General features: G+C 58.5%; 1 protein-coding gene and 1 long non-coding RNA gene across 3 annotated transcripts; one reads left to right on the top strand and one right to left on the bottom strand.

The window, feature by feature from the left end:
• Nucleotides 1–4,661: 4,661 nt before the first annotated feature.
• On the bottom strand, nucleotides 4,662–8,763 carry LOC116758497. The gene is made up of 3 exons (XR_004351181.1): nucleotides 8,688–8,763; nucleotides 5,062–5,127; nucleotides 4,662–4,910 (listed from the first exon to the last, which is right to left on the bottom strand). It is a non-coding gene; the product is annotated as an uncharacterized LOC116758497 (long non-coding RNA).
• A 76-nt stretch (nucleotides 8,764–8,839) lies between these two features.
• On the top strand, nucleotides 8,840–19,349 carry UNC93B1 (unc-93 homolog B1, TLR signaling regulator). Of its 2 annotated transcripts, XM_032640511.1 has the most exons (11): nucleotides 8,840–9,021; nucleotides 9,192–9,333; nucleotides 9,922–10,075; nucleotides 12,371–12,532; nucleotides 12,736–12,868; nucleotides 13,217–13,310; nucleotides 13,866–13,990; nucleotides 14,494–14,676; nucleotides 15,537–15,810; nucleotides 17,655–17,773; nucleotides 18,615–19,349. In XM_032640511.1, the coding sequence occupies exons 1-11, from the start codon at nucleotides 8,926–8,928 to the stop codon at nucleotides 18,936–18,938; spliced, it is 1,806 nt and encodes a 601-aa protein (XP_032496402.1). In that variant the 5' UTR covers nucleotides 8,840–8,925; the 3' UTR covers nucleotides 18,939–19,349. The 2 variants fall into 2 exon arrangements, with proteins under 2 accessions (XP_032496402.1, XP_032496403.1); XM_032640512.1 differs by lacking the exon at nucleotides 18,615–19,349 and having other exon boundaries at nucleotides 8,848–9,021; nucleotides 15,400–15,810.
• The last annotated feature ends 1,031 nt before the right edge of the window (nucleotides 19,350–20,380 follow it).

Below are 20,380 nucleotides of genomic sequence, written 5' to 3'. Positions count from 1 at the left end.
CCAAGGCTGGGCCAGCCCCTGGGGTGGGGCTGTCCTGGCCTTGTGCCTGACTTTGACTCTGGGCTGGCTGGAGGCTGCAGGCTGAGATTTCCCCATCACTTCCCTCAGGGGCCTCTAGATCCTTTCCTGGACCACAGAGAAGGAGCCAGGGCGCAGAGAGGGCCAGCACCAGGCCAGGGCCACACAGCAGGTCTCCAGGGAGCTCTGAGCTGAGGGGTCCATCTCGACCCCTGATGGGAAGGATGGAGGATGAGTCCAGAGTAGTGGACCCAGGAATTACGGTGTAGGGTGCGGGCTGTGGCCTGGAGTAGCAGGGGGGAAAGCCCTGCTCCCCACACGCAGCCCCCCCACCGCCAGCCCCTCTGAGCCTCAGTTTCCCATCTGCAAAATGAAGAGGTCTGATCCAAAGACAGCTGGAGTCCAGAAATCCAATCCCAGGGCCCAGGCCGGCCTGCTGCAGGCTTCTTCCCCGCCCTCGGCGCATCTGTGTCCAACATCACCACGTCATCCAGCACCCCGCTCACAGCACCTGTCACCCTGCAACCTGACATTTTACAATGAGGAAATGGAAGTCCAGAGAGAGGGCACAGGGCATGAGTGGCAGGCTGGGACCCACATGAGAAAGTTGTTGCTCCAGAGCGGGGCTGGGTCCACCCCCTGCTGTCCCCTCCTGCCTCCCTGGAAAGAGCGCCACCCTCTGCCCTCTAAGTGAGCTGTCATGATATAAGTGTCGCCATGAGGTTCCTGTGTCCCTGCCCCTCAGCCTCACCCCACCCCCACCCCGGGCACACCTGTCAGAGCCAGCACAAAGGGGGATGATCCCCTGGCAGGTGCTGGTGTCAGACAGGCAGGCGATTAGGTTACGGGTAGGGGGACAGGAACATCCTTTGTGCTATCGCCCCATGCCTGTCACCCTGGGCCCGCTGCTGCCCTTCCACCTTGGTGCCCTAGGTCTTGCCTGGGATGCTGGCCCAGGGCCTCTAGGCCGACTGGGCACCTGGGAGATGCTCCTCACTGCCCCCGCCCTCCCCGCTGCCCCTGCCTACCTGCGAGGGCAGGAGAGGTCTCCCAGCCCACACCTGCTCTGGTAGCCCCTGGAGGCTTCAGCCGTTTGGGACTGGGGTAAGGGGCTGCAGGGGCCCCGTCCTCTGCGTGGGATGGAACCCCCAGCCGCTGCCTGTCACGTGGCTCAGCATGTGACAGCCCTGCCCTGCTGTCTGGAGCTGAGCCAGGCAGAGGCAGAGCCAGTGTCAGGCGGGGCTGGGCTGAAGCTGAGCCTGGCAGCGGTCAGCCAGGAACCAGGTCCAGAGAGGGACAGCCACTGATCTAAGGCCACACAGCAAATCAGGGACCCACCTGGGGAGGTATGGTGGGTGGGAGGGGTATTGCAGGATCCTGAGGGACCCCTCCCTGACCGGGGATACCTCCTGCAGGGGTTACCCCAAACTTGTCATGAATTCAGCCTGGGAGGTCCCCAAAGAGGCCTGTCCTCCTGACACAGGGGTCCTAACCTGGCCTGGGAGTGAAGCTTGCCAGTGTGAAGGGGGCACTGCCCCTTGGGGAGGAGCAGGGACCGGCCCTCTCCCCTTTCTGGTTTGGATGCCTCTTGTTGGTCCTCAGAGCTCCAGGAGCAGGACTTCCCTGCTGGTCCAGTGGTTAAGAATCTGCCTTCCAATGCAGGGGATGAGGGTTCGATCCCCAGTCGGGGAACTAAGATCCCACACGCTGTGGGGCAACTAAGCCCACGCGCCACAACTAGAGAGAAGCCCGTGCACCACAAAGAAGAGCCCGTGTGCTGCAACCAAGAACCGACGCAGCCAAATTAATTAATTAAAAAAAAAAAAAAAGCAGCTCCAAGGGCTCCATGGTACCTAGGGGTGACATCCTTGTCGCAGGGAGCTCGGGATAAATGGGGGACGTTGCGTGGGGTACCACTAAGAGCCACTCTTAGAACCAGCTGCGGCGGGTGGCAGGCCCTGCCGAGGTCCCGGGTCAGCCGATGGGGCGGGTGTTGGGGGGAGCACCGAGGTTGGAGGGGACACATCTGCCCAGCCAGGCGCTGCCCTTCTGCAACTCCTCTGGGTTTTAGTTTGGAGAACGGGATGAAAAGACCCTCATGAGTGTCGCTGTTGGCCTCCCTCTCTGGGCAGAGGTGGGGGAGGACGAGCTGGTCGTGGGCTAAGGCATCGTTCCTTCATTCCTTCATTCCTCATTCCCTCCCTCACCTGGTGAGCCTGGCTCACAGAGCCTCAGACCTGTCCAAGAGCACCTCACCACGTCACCTGCTGACAGATTCAAACCTGGCTCTGCGGCCCACCTGCCGGGTGACGTCAAGCAAGTTAGGCCCCTCTCTGGGCCTCCGTTTCCTCCCCCCAAAATGGGATTGATTCGACCTGCCTCACAGGGCTGCAGTGAGGGCGAAATCAGAGCACATCTGGAATGCACCTGGTATACAGTAGGTGCTCAATAGGTGCGAAGGCTTTTCTGTCCCTTTCCCCACCTTCCTAAGGGAGTGGCCACCCCAGGCCTTGTCCTGTGTCCCTGCCCCCGCTTCCTTCCCCGTCCCAGCCTTGAAGGCAGGACCACCTGGCTCCCCCCAGCAGCCACCCACAGAGGCCAGTGTGACCCTGGGGTGCGGTCCGAGGCCACTGGGGTGCAGTGCCTGGACACAGTCAGCACTCATCCATGTGCTCACTTAGCAAAGCTTTACTAAGCACCTACTGTGTGCTAAGCCCTGCGCCAAGCACTTGACACAAATTCTCAGATGTTATGGTCTGAGCTTTACATATGAAACGACAGGCTCAGAGAGGGACAGTGGCCGGGCTGGGGCCACACAGGAGAGGGACAGGTGGGGATTCTAACCCAGCCAGCCCCAAGTCCCCAGCCCGCAGCGTCTCCAGGGTGCCCCGAACTCTTGCTTAGGAGCTGGGGGGTGGTTACCCCCACCCCCAGGAGTCTCAGCCGAAAGCAGCATCTCTCCTGGACACTTGCTGTGCCAGGAGCTGGGCAGGGTCTTTGGCACATCCCAGCTCGGGGACCTCCCGACAGCTTGTGACAATCATCAACCCCATGGTTTTTAGTTGAAAAAATGGTAAAGATTAGGGCTTCCCTGGTGGCGCAGTGGTTAAGAATCCGCCTGCCAATGCAGGCGACACGGTTTCGAGCCCTGGTCCGGGAAGATCCCACATGCCGTGGAGCAACTAAGCCCGTGAGCCACAGCTACTGAGCCTGCGCTCTAGAGCCTGCGAGCCACAACTACTGAGCCCACGTGCCCCAACTACTGAAGCCCGCTTGTCTAGAGCCTGTGCTCCACAACAAGAGAAGCCACCACAATGAGAAGCCCGCGCACCGCAACAAAGGGTAGCCCCCGCTCGCCGCGACTAGAGAAAGCCCGCGTGCAGCAACGAAGACCCAATGCAGCCAAAAATAAATAAACTAAATAAATTTATAAAAAACAAAAATGGTAAAGATTTGCCTCAATGCCAGGGAAGTGGTGTTAGATGAATCGGCAGTGGACCCTGTGTGCTACTTTGGATACAATGCAGGGTGACACTTCACAAGACCCCCGGAGCCGTCTCAGGGTGTTCGAACCAGGAGCAAAATGTATCTCTCCTGTTTGTTTCTCTACAAGGAACATCTATTATTTTTATAGTGAGAACAAAAATAGAACCTAGTATAGAGAAAACCATTAGACAACAGTGAGGGTAGATGTGACAGGGAGTGCTTGAGGTCTGGATGGGATGGGAGGGGCCGCTGACCTTGCTCCGTTCTCTGCCCTGCAGGTCACATGGGCTGTGTTTATCTGGGTCCCCTCTAGGACAGCCTCATAGGAAGTCTCAAGGCTCCCTGACAGCAGCTTCTTAAGCCATGGAAAAATTCTTTCTGGAAACAAGGGGATTTATAAGTCAGGGTTTAGTGAACAGAAACCAACCTAGGTCTTTTGAGTAGGGAAGATTTAGTACAGGGAATTGGGTTGGTGAGGGAGCCTGGAAAGGTCAAAGGCAGGAAGTGGTGTCACCAGACCCCAGAGGGTCAAGGTCAGCCAGGGAAAGCTAGACCATGGTAGGACTGCTCTGTGGACACTGGGACCCTGGAGGAGTCAAGCCACTGTCCACGGGCTCCCCCATCCCCGCCCTAGTTATGCCCTGGCTCTCACCTCCTCCCAAACCCAGAACCTCCCACTGGCTGAGCCTAACCAGGGAGCCTGTTGCTCAAGTATCTGTCTCTCCAGGAGCAGTTTGCCAGTCACATCCGAACCCCAGTCTGGACTGATCTGGAGATACTTTTCTTGGTAATTGACAGAGTTCCTGAGCGTCAGCAGATTCTAGGAGCCCAGAGCCTGAAATCACCTGCTTCTCAGATTCATCCAGGGTCACTGTGTCAAAAGCTAACAAGACCGAAATTACTCCTGACCCAGCTTGGGACATTTGGATTTGCATTCTTCATGTCAGTGTTTTTAAAAATTAATCGATATTTAAAATTTAGATGTAAATATATTTCCTTTTCGCTTTTAATAAGATTAGGACAGAGTCATTAACCACTGGGTGCCATAATGTCAGGTTTGGAAACAAGCTACCAGGACCCCCACCCCCCACCCCGCAACAAATGTTCTAAAATGAATTGATTTTAATAATGCAATTCAAAATTAAAAGTTACCAACATCACAGAAGGAGTCCACATGTAACAAGGACTCCAAGGACTTAATTAAATCATTTTAGGGCCCTAAATGGTACAGTAACCTCTGTTTTAGGCATGGACCAAGACCCCACAGAAAGCAAGCAATATAGCAGAAAGCCAACACCTAAGAAGTAGCTGCCAGAGACTTCCCTGGCCGTCCAGTGGTTGACTCCGAGCTTCCACAGCAGGGGCCGCGAGTTTGATCCCTGGTCAGGGAACTAAGATCCCACATGCTGTAGCGTGGCCACAAAAAAAAAAAGAAAAGAAAAGAAAAAGAAAAAAGAAGTAGCTGTCAGTGGGGCTCAGCACAGGGGAGGCCAGGGGGACCCACTGGTATAGGCAGACCACCCACTTCCTGGAGCAGTGTCTCTGCTCCCCTCCTACCTTCTCTTTGCTTTCTGGCTGGTTCATAAAACACACTCCACTTGATTTCGTCTTGGGGGGTCCCTCCTGGTGGGAGATAAACAGCCTGTGAGTTCTGGGTCTGCCCAAGGCATCTGCTGTTCAGTAAGCCTTGCCCCCCTTCCCCATTAGCACACAAGCCCGCCCAGGAGGCCTTTACCCTTTCTTCGACGACACATACCCGCTCTGGGTAAATACTGGGCCACCTGAAAACCTCAAAATGCTGGACGGGGGGCTCTCGGGCGGAGGGAGCTTCAGGTGGCTGCATCTTGGAGCTTCCTGACCCCTTCAGAGGTCACGCCATCTTCCCTTTGTCCCTTTATAGGACTTTTGTGGGCTTGCCCTCTTTCCAACATAGGGACAACTAAAAATCTTCCCTGTCCTCTCTCTCTCTAAGAGCCACTGGGCCTGGGACACTGCCCCTCTCTTTCCTTGGGTGCAATAAAAGAAATGCTCACATATTGATGTCTGGGGAAGTCATGCTGGCTTATCCATGAGTTAACTTGAACTTGATGCTAACTGGAACAGCCTGTTTGTGGCCTTCCAAGCATACATTGTACATCTGCTTTAATCCTTAGAGCAAAGGGCGCACTGACCAGAAGCAAAGAATGTCCATGTTAAAAATAAAGATGAGGGCTTCCCTGGTGGTGCAGTTGTTGGGGGTCCGCCTGCCGATGCGGGGGGCGTGGGTTCGTGCCCCGGTCCGGGAGGATCCCACATGCCGCGGAGCCGCTGGGCCGGTGAGCCGTGGCCGCTGGGCCTGCGCGTCCGGAACGGGAGAGGCCACAACAGTGAGAGGCCCGCGTATAGCAAAAAAAAAAAAAAAAAGGGAAAAGTAAAGATGAAATGCGTCCCTTCCTGGGACGCGAATGCTGGTGCTCCTTTGATAATAAGACTTCTTTCTCAAGTGCCAAGGCCATACTGACTCTCTGTGTACGTGCTGATCTGTTTTTTTGAAACCATGAAGGAATGTCTCCCTGACTTCTTTGATGTTCTTTGTTCTGACAAGACATAAAACTGTGCTGAAAACCACGCTTCTCCAGAGCAGTTCCTCGGAGTTATCTGAGAGGCTGTCTTCTGGGCTATAGTCCTCAGTTTGGCTCAAATAAAACTCTATTCTATTCCCATTACAGATTGTTTATTGATTATTTTTTCATTGACAGGTGTCACACTCCCCTCTCTTGCCCCTAAAGGTCTCCTCTGGCCTCTAAGATGCTTCTCTTCCTCCTGGCCCCTAGGCTGGCCCCCTCCATCCTGTTTTCAGTGTGCAGAAGCCTTTTTCACCGACTCCTGTTTTGCAAGGGAGGAAATATTGGGGTGAGGGAAGATGAGGTGAGGGGGCTTCCCACACTAACGCCCAGACAAGACCGGGCACCCTGGGGACCCCGCTGCATGGCAAGAGGGCCCTTCCCCCACCCTTCCTCCCTGGCTCGTCCCAGGTTCTCCGTTCTCCGTCCAAGGATCTGGAGGAGCCAGGTGCACTTGGCTGAGGGATTTCTTTCCATAACTGCCGCAGGTGCAGAAGGTGGCAGACAGGGAGGTCATTTCCAGACCACAGATGCCAGTCTCCACCCAGGCCCAGGGGCCCCCTTTCTGATACGGTTTCAGGAGGGTGCCCTCTTAGGAGGGGTCAGGGCTCCTCCCTGGTGTCCTCCTCACCCACCCTCTGCGGTCACACCGGCCACCTCGGACAGCCACCTTCCCCTCCGGCCTGGTCTCCTGCCCGCCCACTCAGTTCTACAGGACTGCGTCCTCCTGGGGGCGGCAAAGTCCACTGCCTGCGTGTGCCCCAAGCCCCATGACCTCCTGGACCTCATCATCCTTCCCCACCCCGTGCCATGGCCATACCCTGGACTTTGTCATCTCCCAAGGTAATGAGCCCTGCGTCCACTCTCTGACCACAGCCCCCCCGGTGCCCACTGCATCCCTGCTCTCCCGCCTCCTCCTTGCCTCTGGACCACCTTGGGCCCCACCCTCTCTCTTGCTCCTTCCATGTCTCCCACTGCCAGGTCCTGCCTGCCTGACTCCACCTGTCTGCTTTACTCACATCTGCACCTGGGCACGGTCTGGAGAAAGTTCCACCACCTTGCAGCCAGGAGCCTCTGTAAATTCATACCCTCCACACGGCCAGCTCTCCACCTTCCCAGCAGCCCTTCTGGGGGGATATTTGTCATCCATTTACCCACCCGGGAAGGACCCCTCCTGGAAGGAGCAGGGGAAGGGGCTCTCCAACCGGAAGGAACAGCTTGTGCATTGTTTAGAGTGGGGGGGAAGGAGAGGAACTGGGTAATTTTTAAAAATTAATTAATTAATTTTTGGCTGCATTGGGTCTTGGTTGCTGCGCGCGGGCTTCTCATTGCAGTGGCTTCCCGCCGTGTTGCGGAGCACGGGCTCTAGGCGCGTGGGCTCAGTAGTTGCAGCACACGGGCTCAGTAGTTGTGGCACACGGGTTTCAGTAGTTGTGGCGTGTGGGGTTAGTTGCTCCGCGGCATGTGGGATCTTCCCGGACCAGGGCTCGAACCCGTGTCTCCTGCATTGGCAGGTGGATTCTTAACCACTGCGCCACCAGGGAAGCCCCCTCTACACATTTTTAAATTGGTTTTTGTTGTTGTTGTTATTGAGTTGTATGAATTCCTTTTTTGTGTTTTGGATATTAACCCCTTATTAGATGCATATTTTGTAAATATTCTCCCACATTCCATAGGTTGCCTTTTTATTTTAATTATTTCTTTCGCAGTGTAGAAATTTTAAGTTTGATGTAGTCCCACTTGTTTTTTCTTTTGTTTTTCATGCTTTTGATGTCGTGTCCGAGAAATCATTACCAAGACCCATGTTGAGGAGCTACTGTGTTTTCTTCTAGGAATTTTAGGTTATGGGGTCTTACGTGTCTTTGATCCATTTCAAGTTAATTTCTGTGCGTGCTGTGCGACAGAGGTCCCATTTCATTCTGGGCATGTGGTTATCCAGTTTTCCCGACACCATTTGTTGAGGAGACTATCCTGAAACCAATATTTTTAAAAGCTTCCCAGAGTACTTCTAACCAGGGTGACACCCAGAGCTGTGGAGTGTCAGCTCGAGCAAAGCAGAAATTTCATGGGCTCTCACTGCAGCCCCAGACCCAGGGCCCAGTCAGGCAGGGGCAGGAGGCTCTGGTCCCTGCTGCAGGGTGGTGTGTGTGTGTGTGTGTGGGTCACCCCCCTGCAGTCCGGCAGCCCCCACAATCTCGGCCTCCCAGGGGCCCTGCCAGAGCTCCCACTTACGGGTGCCCAAAGGAAGCTCAGGGTGAGCGGGAGGTGGGCTGCCAAGTCCTGCGGTGGGAGCCCTCTCCGCCCACCCCCCGCCTCCCGCTATGAGGGCTCTTTGCTGACCTGCCAACACACCAAATGGGTCAGGGATGACAGTGGTAGGGGTAGGGCTGGAGGTGGGGTAGGGATGACAGTGACAGTGGTAAGGCTGAGGGGAGTTATTATGGGCCTGGCACTTTCCTAAGGCTTTGCATTAACTCAGTAATCCCGAAGGAGCCCTTGGAAGTCGTGCTGAGTATCCCTGATTTACAGGTGAGGAAATGAGGCACAGAGAAGTGGAGTTAATCCCCAAAGTTACAATACCGGGAAGTGGCAGAGCTGGGATTCCAACTCGCACCTCGCATTCCTGAGGCCGGCGATGGACGCACGGGCGCTCCCCTACACACACGCACACGCACACGCACACGCGCTGGGCACGCCCCCAGCGGCGCCAGGCCCTCCCCTCGTGGAGGAGGTGGGCCCCGGGGCGGGGCGAGGCAGGTCCCGGCGCCCGGAGGAAGTGGCGGGCCGCTGCCGGACTAGTCCTCCGGCTGGTCCAGCCATGGAGGCGGAGCCGCAGCTCTATCCGGTGGCGGGGGCCGTGGGTGCGCAGGGCGATGAGGACCAACTCGGGGTCCCAGACGGGCCCGAGGCCCCGGTGAGCGGGGACGGGGAAGGCGTGGCGGCCCGGGGACCGGGAGGGCCGGGGTCTCCCCCGCGGGAGCGGGATGCGGCCCCAGGGCCAGGGCGGGTGCCGGGGGCGGCCGGGGATGGACGCGGGGCTCCGGGGGTGCAGTGGCCGGGTTCGAGCGCCGTCGTGCCCCGCAGCTGGACGAGCTGGTGGGCGCGTACCCCAACTACAACGAGCAGGAGGAGGAGCGCCGCTACTACCGCCGCAAGCGGCTCGGCGTGCTCACGAACGTGCTGGCGGCCAGCGCGGGCGGCATGCTCACCTACGGCGTCTACCTGGGTAGGCGGCCCGCTGCGCCCCGCGGGTTGGCGGGATGGGCCTCTGGCCACGCCGTTCCGCCCCGGGCCAGGCGAGGTGGCACGGCCCGGCGGGTTCTGCGCTGGGATCCAAGTCTTTCCCCTTTCCCCCGCGCGCTCCTCCCCAGACCTGAGGTTTCTCAGGGAAAGAGAAACCTTGGGGCCACTCGGCTCCCTTCCTCTTTCACTTCTTCTTCTGCGCCCTCACAGCTGCAGCTGCGGCCTCCGCACATGGGGGGACGGTGCAGTGTCCCCGGGGCCCAGCCACAGGCTTCGTGAGTGTGTGGGCGGGCCCTGGGCGCCCTGGGCAGGTCTGCTGCCTTCGGAATCAGGGGCGCCGAGGTCCAAGTGGCTGGCGGAGGGGGGGGGGGGCGGGGGCGGGGCGGGGGTCTGGATTCAAGTCGCTGTCGTGGCCACTGGCAGGTAGGACTCTTGGCCCAGCCTGGGCTTCCCCTCTGTCCTCATAGGCATTGGAGTCGGGGATCCCTTTGGTGCCAGGCTTGCGTTCCAGCCTCTGCTTGGTTGCCCCCAGAGCCAGGTCGCCCCCTCCATGCCTGCTCCCTGTACCCAGGCCTTCTGCAGATGCAGCTGATCCTGCACTACGATGAGACCTACCGGGAGGTGAAATACGGCAACATGGGGCTGCCTGACATCGACAGCAAGATGCTGATGGGCATCAACGTGACCCCCATCGTGGCCCTGCTCTACACACCTGTGCTCATCAGGTGCGACACTGCTGTCTCTATGAGGGCTGCCTCCCTGATCTTGAAGGGGTGTGAGGGCTGGTGGACATGGGGTCTCCAGCTGCCCTGGTGTTCTTGGGGGTGGGGTGGGGAGAGAACTTGCCTACCTGGAGGGGTGAGAGAGAAGGGGTGAAACCCAGGTTTGGGAAAGAAACAAGAGCTTTGCAACCAAGCCACCTTGGGTTTCAAGCAACAGAAATTCACTCAGGCTCCTTCCCTCAGATTGCCCGTACCCCATGTGGCATCATCTTCATGCCCTCCTTTGTGGCCTGGAGCTACAATGACCTTTTGAGATCAGGGCTGTGGAGTTTCTGGAGAGAATCTGATCAGCCAGCAAAGCCCAGGAACGCACCGGGAGCCCAACCAGCTGTGGCAGTGTTGAGGGACATTTCTCACTGAAAAGGGTGTGGCTGGGCAGGCGCCCCAGGGGGTCTCCTCCATACCTGAGCCTTAGTGGCATCTGGTGCAGTACAAAAATGCCCTCCGCAAGTATCCTACCGCCAGGCAGTAGATCTGCTCAGATGGGACCCAGAGATCAGTGGACACATTAGATGAGTTCCCCTGTCTTTCCGAAACAATAACAACCCCCTCAAACTCTTTTATCACAATCGCACAAACAACATTAGAATCGTAATTGAAATCAGAAAAAAGAAAACCCCTCCCAAGCCCTCCAGGCAATCAGCTGACTTTGTTTCCCCAGCGGCATGCGTGGATAACATTTCTGTCTTTGTCAACTGGAGTACGTGTATGGGCGTGCATGGGTGCATGTGCAGTGCCACTGTTTTGCGTTCTTTTCGCTGCACACATCTTGGCCTGCTTCACAGTGGGGACGTTCGTGATGTTAGCATCTTCTGCAGACGTGGGGGCACTGACCTGTGGCTCAGGGCTGGACATTGCGGCTCCCTCTTTTCTGCACGTTCCCTTTATGCTTCTGGCTGTTCCCTCATCTTAAAATTAAAGAAAGAAAGAGAGAGAGAGAAAGAAAGGGAGGGAGGGAGGAAGGAAGGAAGGAAGAAGGAAAGAAGGGAAGCCTCCTAGAATAAACTCTCAGAACTGCCCTTACTAGGTCAGAAGCATATAAAAGGCTTTATGGCTCTTGAAACCTAGCAGTATTATTAATGGCAAACTCATTTCATTTCCTGTGTGCTGGGCGTTCATAAGCGTGTCGCATTCCTTACAATCCAAGGTGTCTGATCTTAGACACAGGGAGACCAAGAGGTTGAACCCATTCCCACAGGCAGCAACTGGCAGATTGAAGGTCTGAACCCAGTGACTCCAAACCCCACGCTTGCCCCCCAACCCAAACCACCAGGCTGACTTTCCAAAGGGCTGTACCATCTGCATGACCTCCGGCTGTATGTGTTCTTTTTAAAACCACAGCCTCACCAGCAATGAGTGCTAGTATTTTTCCTTTTTCCTTTTGGTGCCCTTCCGCAAATAGATCAGAGGAGGCTGCCTGTCAGTTTATTATATGGCAAGATAAGGATAGTTAAAGAACCAGGACCCTGCAATAGAAGAGAAAGTAATTGTATCAGAAAACCAGAGTCATTGAGCTTTGAGCTTCCTGGAAACTCAGACAAAGAAAGGAAATAATGAGCACAAATATTCAAACAAACAGAACCCAAAACAAAACCAACCCAAAGACCGCAATGGTTGTGTCTAGCCTGATCAGCCTCCAGTGCCCTGAATGGGCCCTTATCCTGTCACTCGTCAACCTGCCTCTAACATGGAGCAACATTCTCCCAGAGCCAGTGAGGCCGTTGTTCTACAAGAAACTTCCCGACTGACCACAGTGGACTGAAAGGGCAAAGTGCAGAGGGGAAGGGGTGCCAGGGTTCCTCTCCCTGGTCCTCAGTCCCAGCTTGGGACAAGTCCCTCAGCTGTTCACCTGGGTCCTGTAGTCACTGCACGTGGGTGGAGAAGGGGGGCTGGCGAGTCAGCCCAGGACACAAATGAGGGTTGCATGTGCCCAAGGGCCACTGACTCATGACACGCTCTCCCCGCTTTATCTCCTCTATCCCTGCAGTGGCCGTGAGAGGCTCAAGGTTGGGGCAGAGTCCACATTACAGGTGTCTGGTTAGAGTGGCTCCCCTGAGGCCACCAGCAAGTCCATGTCTCTGAGACTCTTAGGACCCTCGACTCCAAGGCCAGGGGTCCCTCCCCACCTCATACAGCCTCAGGAGCTGGGGCCTGGAGTTGTGGCCACACTGCTTTTGGGCTGCAGCGGTCTGGATGGGCGCGTGGTGCCAGCATCCTCATCCTTCCTGCTGCTCGCAGGTTTTTTGGCACCAAGTGGATGATGTTCCTGGCTGTGGGCATCTACGCCCTCTTTGTCTCCACCAACTACTGGGAGCGCTACTACACGCTTGTGCCCTCAGCCGTGGCGCTGGGCATGGCCATTGTGCCTCTTTGGGCCTCCATGGGCAACTACATCACCAGGTGAGCCTGGTGGGCAGCAGGGTGGGAGACTGGAGACCTGGCAGAGCCTCTCCTGTGTTGCCCACCTCGTCTTGGGGACCTTGGACCAGCCCCATCCACCCTCTGGGCCTCAGTTTTCCTGTTCGTGAGACATTGGCTGGCCAGTCCATAAGCCTGGGTGCAGAGGTTGGGCTGGGGAGAGCCTTCTCTCCTTTGTGGTCCAGGATGGCCCAGAAATACTACGAGTACTCCCACTACAAAGAGCAGGACGAACAGGGCCCCCAGCAGCGCCCGCCTCGGGGCTCCCACGCACCCTACCTCCTGGTCTTCCAGGCCATCTTCTACAGCTTCTTCCACGTGAGTGCCGTGTGTGGGGACACTGGGGGTGGGGTATTCCAGGCTCAGAATCACATATTGGAGCCCATTCCACAGTCTTTTCAGCCCTCTAATCCCACTGCCCTTTCTTGAGCCAACTCCTGTTTGCTTACCTCTGGTGACAGAGACCTCATTCCCTCCCTGTCTACAGCGCTGACCAGGAGGAAGTCTTCCTGCACTGGGCATCCCCCTCCCACCAGGCTGCCCCCCGAGAGGTGGGAGGGCTCCTGTTCCCCCAAGGCTGTGCCCAGACCCGCTCCCAGATTGTGCCTGTGCTCCTTGCCCGGTTCCATGCCCCAAGCCTGACCCAAGCTGCCCTCCTGCCCACAGCTGAGCTTTGCCTGCGCCCAGCTGCCCATGATCTACTTCCTGAACCATTACCTGTATGACCTGAACCACACGCTATACAAAGTGCAGAACTGCGGTTAGTGCTCATGGGGGTGGGGTCCCTAAGGTCTGCTCACCTCCCCCACTGAGTCACCCAGCAGAGACTGAGCCCTCAAGGGCAGAAAGGATGCCCTCGCTCACAGGGCTCAGGGCTGAGAGCCTGGTGTCCTACAGCTCTGATGAGCGAGGCACAGGGCCTTGTCGTTAGGACATCTGATCCAGCCTGGGGTGGTGGTGGGGTGCATCAGGGAAGGCTGCCTGGAGGAGGTACCATCTGGGCTGAGGCTGCCTGTGGGGTCTCTCAGGGCCAAGTAGACCCTCAATGCAGGGCAAATGTATGGAGGTGGGAGGTGGACTGGCTCCCACGGCAGCCTCAGGGCAATAGGGCAGGAGGGAGGGGAGGTGCTTTCAGCCCCAGTGGCCCTCACCTCCAAAGTGCTTCCCAAAGGAACCCTGCCTTTGCCGGCAGGGTTCTTGCCCACCCCCTCTAACCCTCCCCTCACCTGCCTGCTTTGCTGCGTTTATTTGTGGCCCAGCTGACAGTGTGCCCCGCTCCCTGCCTCACGATGACCCCCACCCTCCCCTTTCTCAGGCACAAACAGCCAGGGCATCCTCACCGGCTTCAACAAGACCGTTCTGCGGACGTTACCGCGGAGCCGAAACCTCATCGTGGTGGAGAGCGTGCTCATGGCGGTGGCCTTCCTGGCCATGCTGCTGGTGCGGCCCGGCTTGGGGGTGTGACGGGGTCAGATCTGGGGACCGTGGCGGGGAGAGAGGAATGCGGGCTGGGCGCGCGGAGGGCGGGCCGGAGGCTTGTTCTGAGTCCAGAGTTAGGGCTGAGTCCTGGGGAGGGGGCCTGAGCCAAGGATCTGGGCTTGAGGCTCGGAGGTGTGGCTGGTGCCTGCGGACTGAGAGAGGAATTGGAATCCCAGAGGCCAGTAAGAGGGGGTCCAGGCCTGGTCCGGGGTCGAGCTGAAGACAGGGTCCTAGAGGATTGATTGGCTGTGACACGGGCCGGATCTAGGGCCGAGGGTCAGAAGGTATGGCTCCAACCTGGGGGTGGGGCCAGGAGGCAGAGCTGAGGCGTTGGGGGCGTGACTAGGTCGTGTCTTCGGGCTGGGAGGCTCATCTGTGGATGTGCCTGGAGGCGGGGCTGGGTCCCGGGGGCGGGACCAGGATGCCCGGCTGCCCGCTCCCCTCCCGCACCTACTTGCCTGCAGGTGCTGGGCCTTTGCGGCGCGGCGTACCGGCCCACGGAGGAGATAGACCTGCGCAGCGTAGGCTGGGGCAACATTTTCCAGCTGCCCTTCAAGCACGTGCGCGACTTCCGCCTGCGCCACCTCGTGCCCTTCTTTATCTACAGCGGCTTCGAGGTGCTCTTTGCCTGCACTGGTCTCGCCCTGGTAAGGGCAGCCTGAAGAGCGTTGCCAGATAAAATTACACGACATCCGTTAAATTTGAATCACAGAATAACAACGAATACGTTTTGAATATATATGTATAAGTATGTACAAGGACAGGGGGCCCCCTGCATTTGCGGATCCGGAGGGCCCGCTGTACTACCCCCTTTTTTTTTTTTTTTTTTTTCCGCGGTACGCGGGCCTCTCACTGCTGTGGCCTCTCCCGTTGCGGAGCAGAGGCTCCGGACGCGCAGGCTCGGCGGCCATGGCTCACGGGCCCAGCCGCTCCGCGGCATGTGGGATCTTCCCGGACCGGGGCACGAACCCGTGTCCCCCGCATTGGCAGGCGGACTCTCAACCGCTGCGCCACCAGGGAAGCCTGTACTACGCCCATTTTATATAAGGAACTTGAGCATCCTCAGGTTTTAGTGTCCGCGAAGCGTCCTGGAACCAATCCCCCACAGACACCAAGGGACAATTGTAGGCCCGGATATTCCCCTCCTCCTTTTCCCTCTCTCCCCCCATCCCGCCCCTACCTTGGGGAAGTTACTTTCACCTCTCTGAGCCTGTTTCCTCATCTGTGAAGTCTCTAACGGCCATGCTGACTTCCAGAGGAGTTGCACTGTTGAGGTGGGATAACAGCCATCAAGTGTTTGGCTCCAGGCGGGTTTCAGCCTTGGTGTCTGGGGACACTGTCCAAGCATTTTCTCACTGTCTGTCCCCAAGGAACCTTCCCACAAGCCTCGGAGGAAGCTGGCCCTGCGGTGGCCTAGAGAGGGCAGGACGTGGCCTGAAGTGAGACCTCGTGGGGAGAGCCAGAGCCTGGGCCGGCTGACCTCCAACCCTCACCTCTGTTCCCCCAGGGCTATGGCGTGTGCTCGGTGGGGCTGGAACGCCTGGCGTACGTCCTCGTGGCTTATAGCCTGGGTGCCTCGGCCGCCTCGGCACTGGGCCTGCTGGGGCTGTGGCTGCCACGCCCGGCGCCCCTGGTGGCCGGGGCTGGGCTGCACCTGCTGCTCACTGTCAGCCTCTTTTTCTGGGCCCCCGCGCCCCGGGTCCTGCAACACATCGGGGTCCTCTATGCAGTAGCCGTTCTCTGGGGTGTGGGCAGTGCCCTCAACAAGACGGGACTTAGCAGTGAGTATAGCCGTGGGCCCTGGATGGCTGGGCAGGGGACCCTGGGGCTTCCTCAGGGCGGTTGCGGGGAGCACAGACATCCCAGGGACAGACATGGGGTTGATGGGCACACTGGAGGGCTGTTATGGGGTCCCGTGCACTTGGTGGAGGTAGGTGGGGATCCCTGTGTGCACTCTAGGGGTGGAAGGAAGTCCCGTGGACACTGCGGGGACAGATGAAGAGGGCTGTGAACACCCTCGAGGCACGCCATGGACATCCTGTGGACCCCCAGGGTGGGCATGGGAGTCAGGGTGAGATCTTGTGGCTCCATGGGCTGGATATGGGGCTCTGTGGACCCCTCTTAGGGACAGTGGAAAAAAACACATTGGGGATGCCTCGTTTCATACCAGGGGACAGGGCGCAGCCTGGCATAGTTTTCGTGACACTGGAAGCAGGTGTCAGGGTCTGTGCCCCAGGGAGCATGGGATGCAGCAGGTGGCCCTGTCCACACCCCAGGGGGAAAGTGTACATATGGCATTTTTATGGAGAGGAGCTGGAAGCAGGCTGTAAGATCCCAACAGCAACCTTCAGAGTAGCGGAGTCCAGGCCCCAAGTCTGGGCTGCTAGGATGGAGGCACTGGGGCCTGGGGCCCTGATTGCAGAAAGGAGGGGGTGGGACAGAGTTCATCTGTGTGACGCTCTGGGCCCACAGGTGAGCCTTTGCCAGTGACAGGCAGCTGGTACACATGGGTGCAGCCATTTGGGTCTCCCACATTGGCACCTGTTCTGATGGGCCGGTGCCGTTAACAGTTTTGAGCATCACCCCTATACGGCATGGTGGAGGTCATGCCTGCTGCGGGCTGGGCAGGGGATGGTTCAGGCAACCTCAGCACCCAACATCCGAGAGAGAGAGTCAGACACTATATCTGCCACAGGGGATGGAGCCCCACACCCTGGACCACACTGTCCTGGCTGTTTTGCCTCTGGACCTTGAGCCCATGATATGTCTGGACTTGGGCCAGATCCCAGCATCCTCTTCTGCCCAGCTCCGCTTACTCCCTCCTCTTATGCCCCACCCCCGGGGGGAGGGCTCCGTGTCCCTTCACAGCACCCCCATGGGGTACAGTCACACTGCAGGACCTCAGATGGGAGTGTCAATGTCCTGAGTGGCTGGTGAGGGTACAATTCGGCAGGTGCTGTGCAGGCTTTCTCCCATTAAAACCTCACAGCACAGCATGTACGTGTCATCTCATTTTACAGATGAGAAAAGTGGCTCTGGGGAGTTCACTTACCCCGAGTCACCCACAGACCCAACATCTGAATCCACATCTCTGTGCCAACTCTCTCCACCTTTCAGTTCTGAGAGTGGAATCTGAGTCTCCTGATTCCCTGTCCGAGGCTCTTTCTGCCCCACCCAGGGGAGGATGCTTTGGGAAACAAATTCCTCCCAGCTTCAGGTTTGATTTGCAGAAAGCTTGTTGCTACAGCGATTTGCTCTCCCTGAGCCCTGGGTGAGGAAAAACAGCCCCTGCAGGCCTGGCACCGCATGCCTGGGGTTCAGAAGAAGGCAGGATGTGATTGCTCACAGAACTTCCCGCTTCTGAGGCCACAGATGGGTCCCAGAGCAGGCCCGTTGCATCCCAGCAGGGCGGCCCGCTGCCCCCGCCTCTGCTCAGCTCCCAGGCAGCGCGATAACCAGTGTGTACACTAGGGGGCCAGCCAGGACTGGTTTACAGCGGCTTTCTAGGCGCTCCTGCCAAGGGCTGGGGCCAGCACAGGGCATCGGGGGTCACTAGTGGGAGAACAGCAGCTCTGGGTCCCAGCTGGCACCTCTCCCCTTTCTGCCCCATCCTGCCCACCTGCAGCACTCCTGGGAATCCTGTACGAGGACAAGGAGAGGCAAGACTTCATCTTCACCATCTACCACTGGTGGCAGGCTATAGCCATCTTTGCAGTCTACTTGGGCTCAAGCCTGCCCATGAAGGTGAGTGCCCCTCTCCCACTCGACCCCCTAGACAGCAGAAACTTCCTGAGTGCCCGCCCTGGCCTCACAGCCCCTGAAGGGCACCACTGCCCCAGGCCAGGTCCTGGGCCAAGTCCACTGGGCGGCCCCACACCCATCACTGGCTTATTACTTACCGCTTCCCCTCCTGCAGGCCTCAGTTTACCCATTTCTGAAAGGATTCACAGTTTGTTCTTTACTTGTGGGCACATCCCAGCCGCCTTGTGGGTAGTTTGGTAACCTGTTCTCTAGACGTTGGGCTCTGAGATGGATGCTGAGGGTCTGTCTCCCTTCTTGGCTCTCAGGGGTCCTCGTCCTCTGCTCTCATCTACTGGTGGGTCAGTTTAGCAGGTCCCAGCCAACTTTTAAAAAAATGAGATAGAATAGGGAATAGCAGGGAGTATGCCTGTGAATATGTGTGTACGTACTGAGTTATTTACAATTATTTCTGACTGCCTGTTACAGTCAAAACCTCTAAGAAGCATTACTTACGATCCCACATGTAAGGGACAGAGTAATCTAAGCTCTGGTAAGGGAGGGCCAGGCCTCCCTTCACATTTACCCTGTGAGGCAAAGGGATTATCATTACAGTTAGGGAAACCGAGGCCCTGATGGATAGGGTGACCATAAGGGACAGGGCTGGGCAGGAGGGTGCCCAGGAAGCATGGGTGGCGGGGCGGCTCCCAGGAGGAGGGAAGGACAGCAGAGGAGCTGCGGGGCTCAAGTCCCAGATGGGAGTGGGCTTATCGGGGCGAGGGGCTGGGCGGGGAGGGTGCAGGACCGGCTGCCCGCGGGTCCGCCGCATCCCTCCCTGTGTGCCCAGGCTAAGCTGACGGTGCTGCTGGTGACGCTGGTGGCGGCCGCAGCCTCGTACCTGTGGATGGAGCAGAAGCTGCGGCGGGGCGTGGTCCCGCGCCAGCCCCGCATCCCGCGGCCCCAGCACAAGGTGCGCGGCTACCGCTACCTGGAGGAGGACAACTCTGACGAGAGCGACACAGAGGGCGAGCGCGGCGGCGGCCGGGGCGACAGCGCGGAGGAGGAGGCGCGGCCCGCGGGGCCAGAGCCCGGCCCCAAACCAGCCGTTGTCTGCCGCCGGCCCTGCCCCTACGAACAGGCACAGGGAGGCGATGGGCCCGAGGAGCAGTGAGGGGCCAAGCCTGATCGACGGCCTTGGTTTAACGCGTCTCGGGTCGGGCCCCCTATGATTCAGCGCCAACTTCTGGAAAGACCCTTGGCCCACCCAGAGCCCTGGGCCCCGGGAGCTTGGGATCCTCCCCGCAGCCCCCTCCAAGGGAGGGTGGGGCCTTGAGACCTCTTGGCCAGGCCCAGAGTGCCTAGGGACCGCACAACTGAAACCCTCTTCCGACCCCAGGGGCCGCTCTCCACGACCCCCTACCGGGCCCAGCCCCGGGGCTGGGACCCCGCCAGTCCCGTCCCAGCTCTCGGCTACAGGCCTGGGCCGTGTGCGTCGCCCGCTTTGCACATCCTATCCCCATGGTCCGCCAAGAGGTACGACTTTAAGAACATGAGCAATAAAGAGATTTGTGTACTGTCCTGATCCGGAAGTCTCCTGCCGTGGGAGGACATTGACCACCCGGGGTGTGCGCCTGGCTGACGCTGCCCATTGGGCGCTGTGGCCGTCTGCCTTGATCCGGGGGTGGGGGGGCGGGGTGGTCCCTTAAGCCCCGCCCACCAGGCGGTCCTGGCTCCCGGAGGCACCACCCCTCCCCACGCCAGCCGGCTTTTGCCAGCCGCACCCGATCAGCTCAGGACAAAGAAGCGCTCTGGGTGGTCTGTAGGGACCGCAGCGGAGTGAGATGGGGCTGCCAGTCCCTCGTCAGTCTAGAGGATGGGACGAAGTCCGGAAACCCAGGTCTCGCTGCCCCCTCCTCAAGCGTCCCCAGCCCTCCTGCCCACCCCCATCCTTTTTTTTTTGTTTTAATCCCTTGGGACGCTTCTGCCCACAGCTCCCCAAGGGACTCCTTCGGGGGCCAAGTCCACTTCTGAGGTGAGTGCAGGTCACCCCGTGTCCAGTGTGGGCCTGGGGCATAGATGTCTGAGCCCAGGTAAACTTGGCTACTGATGTCTCTGGGCTACAGCCTCAGCTGTGATGCCCGTGAGGGATGCAGAGGCTGGTGGGAGGCCCCGACCCCTACAGCCCGAGGGCACCCCCCACCGTGGGGAGAGGGAACTGAGGTCCCACTGTGAAGAGCTTTGAACGGTGGGGTGAGGACAGGCAAGGGGGCCACAGGAGAGTCCTGGAGCCCCCAACTGCGCCCCAGATCCGTACCACCAAAGCTGGGGGCCACACCATTCCTCACTCCTCACACACCCTCCACCCCTGGCTGACTGCCAGACCCTGGTCTACACCCACTTCAGCGTCAGGTCTCCTAGATTCTTCCATCTGTAAACGGCGGCCCCCTGTCTCCTCTGCCTCATACAGTCTTCTTGAGTTTGGTTCCAGCAGCCTCAGCGGGGGCGCCAGGGCCAGGCTCTGCGACCTCAGGCAGGGGGTCGACCGTCTGAGCCACAGTTTCCTCCTCGGTAAAGTGTATCTGTGGTGGCACCAAGGTCCCCAGGCCCTGCAGG

This window comes from Phocoena sinus, chromosome 8 (genome assembly GCF_008692025.1).
Source record: "Phocoena sinus isolate mPhoSin1 chromosome 8, mPhoSin1.pri, whole genome shotgun sequence".
Classification (NCBI taxonomy): domain Eukaryota; kingdom Metazoa; phylum Chordata; class Mammalia; order Artiodactyla; family Phocoenidae; genus Phocoena; species Phocoena sinus.
This window is presented reverse-complemented; position numbering and strand designations above follow the sequence as displayed.